This window comes from Chlamydomonas reinhardtii, chromosome 10 (assembly GCF_000002595.2).
Source record: "Chlamydomonas reinhardtii strain CC-503 cw92 mt+ chromosome 10, whole genome shotgun sequence".
NCBI lineage: Eukaryota > Viridiplantae > Chlorophyta > Chlorophyceae > Chlamydomonadales > Chlamydomonadaceae > Chlamydomonas > Chlamydomonas reinhardtii.
Window position 1 is genome coordinate 2,227,265 of NC_057013.1, and position 2,419 is coordinate 2,229,683.

The window sequence follows — 2,419 nt, forward strand, 5'->3', positions numbered from 1 at the left end:
CCCAGACACCTTCAGCCAGCGGACGTGCTTCCCACCCGCGGCCGGGGCAGCGGTAAACGCATCCCGCACCTCCCACTGCAGGCTGGGCACGCCGTCGACCGCCAGCGTCTGCAAGCGGCTGTTGGCGTCCAGCCGCTCGAGGAGCGCCGGGCGGGTGGCGCGTGCTATGGCGAAGTCCGTGCGAACACGGACGCCGCCGGGGTCATTGTGGAGCGGGATGCCGCCGAGCCGGTAAGGCGCGGCAACGGCCGCGGCTTCCGCCGCCGCCTCCAGGTCGTCCCAAACGACCCCGTAGAACGTTCTTACGATATCGAACCTCTTCTTAATACAGAGCGCCCGCTGAGTGGCCTCCACAGCATCCGGCGGCACAATCGTGGAAGCCTGGAGGAAGACCATCGGCGGCCGCCCCTTACGTATCCAGTCATTGTATTCTGATTTGAACGCGATGGTCTGCACCGGCGTGCCGGCGCGAGGCCCGGCGCGCGCGGACGTGCGCATTTACCAAACTTAGCGGTGCGAAGTGCACGGGAATTGTCTGAACCAGGTCTAAACCAATTCTTTAAGACGCCCATCAGTAAACCATCTGCACCCAGTTCAGTGACCCCGGGTCTCAGAATCCTGTAGTCCCCAAATCACGCCCGTAGCGCCCGCGCAGACTTGCATAATGTTCCTCATAATACAAAAGGCCGATGCGAGCAGAGAGAGCCTTCGAAACGGCGCCCCCGAGGAAAAACGACTGGAATGCATGCTGTTGCGCGCACCGCAGTGTCACTGCAAATATGTAAAATGCGGCTAAATGTTCATCACGTCCAATATCGCTCTTGCCGGGGGCCAACGAGCTGAACCTGCCTTCATCGCGTCCTTAGCAACGCCACATCGCATTTTCCTTGCCGCGGCGCCGTAGACACCGCGATATACTTAACAATACTTCTCAGTACATAGAAGCTATGTAAACACGATTCATGGACGCTAGCGGGCACAGCTGCTTCAAATCGCTCCCTAACGCAGGTCGCTTCCCGCTGTAGCAACGCCATAGGCCTCGCTGGCCGCGCCTAAATGATTGTCACATGCTTGCTGCACAAATACACTTGGCAGAGCTGCAAATCCCGGCGACGCACCTCGCGCGTTTCTGCGCATGGCATTATTGCGCCGTTGCGCCAGCGAGGACGCGTCTATCTTCCCTGCATCGCATTTGCGACATCCTTTGGCATGTCCCTTCTGCAACTCCTGCCACGCAACATCCTGCACCCAACTCGGCGCAACAGCTGCGCACATCCGGCGCCACCTCCGGCCCAACCTACTTGCCTGCTGATCCTGCGTCGCACTTCAAGTCTTGCTTTCTGCTGTTCCGTTCTCGCCCTGCTCTCCACTTTCGCCTGCCTTCTCGCATGCAGCGCATCCCGGCGGGCCAACTGCCCGTTGCCCCGCCCTGCGCACATCGCCCCCTTCCCCCTCCCTCCTTGGAGGGACAACCCCACAGACGTCTTGCACCGTACGGACCCCGGCTTTAAGGTTGCGATATTACAAAGAAGGGACAATCCGACCAAGCAAGGGTGCCCGTGCACCCAGGTCAAGAGGGACCATCTCCGGCCCGAAAGGAAACCACCCTCCCCCCAGTTGGCTACCGACCTTCCACAACCGTGCAACAGGTCTTCGCGTAATGCGTGTCTCGGCAGCTGCACAGCGAGTCGAAGCTAAGCCCAAGCCCGCCAAAGCCCCACCAACGTACAGCAAACCGCACTAGCGCACGAGGCGCAATCAAACCGGCGAGGCGTCAACGCAGGTACACCGGGCACGTAGTCCGGCGACGCCCACGTCGACGCCCCACACCCACAGCGCACACACCAGAGGCACACCGCTCCCACCACCCACGAGCAAATTAAGGCGAGGGGGGCGGGGAGCCCACATCATCAGGCAACACTAGCAGCACACAGTCACCCGCACCCCGCGAGAGGAACGGATGGTGCGCAGGCACCGTGGCCCAGGCTTTCGGGCGGAGGCCGAGACTGACATATGATTGCAGCCGGCCCCAGAAATCAGCAATAACGGACACACTGATGCGCATGACTTCCGCCGACGTCAGAGCCCGACGCACACGCAAGCCAGTCATAATCACCTGCTGCCGGCCCGAGTCAAGGGCAGACAGCGCAGCCAAACACACTACATCCCACACCGGCGGCGCCAGCCCAGCAGGCGGCTGCACCAGCCAAAGGTCAGCACGGGAGAAACAGTCATCAGCCGTGTCAGGAGGGGACCCCAGCATTGCCACAGCCATGTTCTCCCGCAGCGCCCGAGCAACAACACAGTCCCAAAAGTAGTGCCGGCGGTCCCCATCACACATATCCCGCCCACACGCCCGGCACAGGGGCATTGCCACCCCAGCTGCACGCTGGGCGGCATTTTTGGGGAACGACCAGCA

General features: G+C 61.6%; 1 protein-coding gene across 3 annotated transcripts in view; it reads right to left on the reverse strand.

Moving 5' to 3' along the window:
* Positions 1–1,058, reverse strand: part of CHLRE_10g434001v5 (uncharacterized protein) — a 2,426-nt gene extending 1,368 nt beyond the window's left edge. Inside the window, exon 1 of one of the 3 annotated variants that reach the window (XM_043066692.1) lies at positions 70–798. In XM_043066692.1, the coding sequence (XP_042920089.1) occupies positions 70–498 (429 nt within the window). In that variant the 5' untranslated portion in view covers positions 499–798. Of the gene's footprint in view, positions 1–69 lie in introns of all 3 variants that reach the window. The other 2 variants (XM_043066693.1, XM_043066694.1) reach the window with 2 other exon arrangements.
* Positions 1,059–2,419: the final 1,361 nt, after the last annotated feature.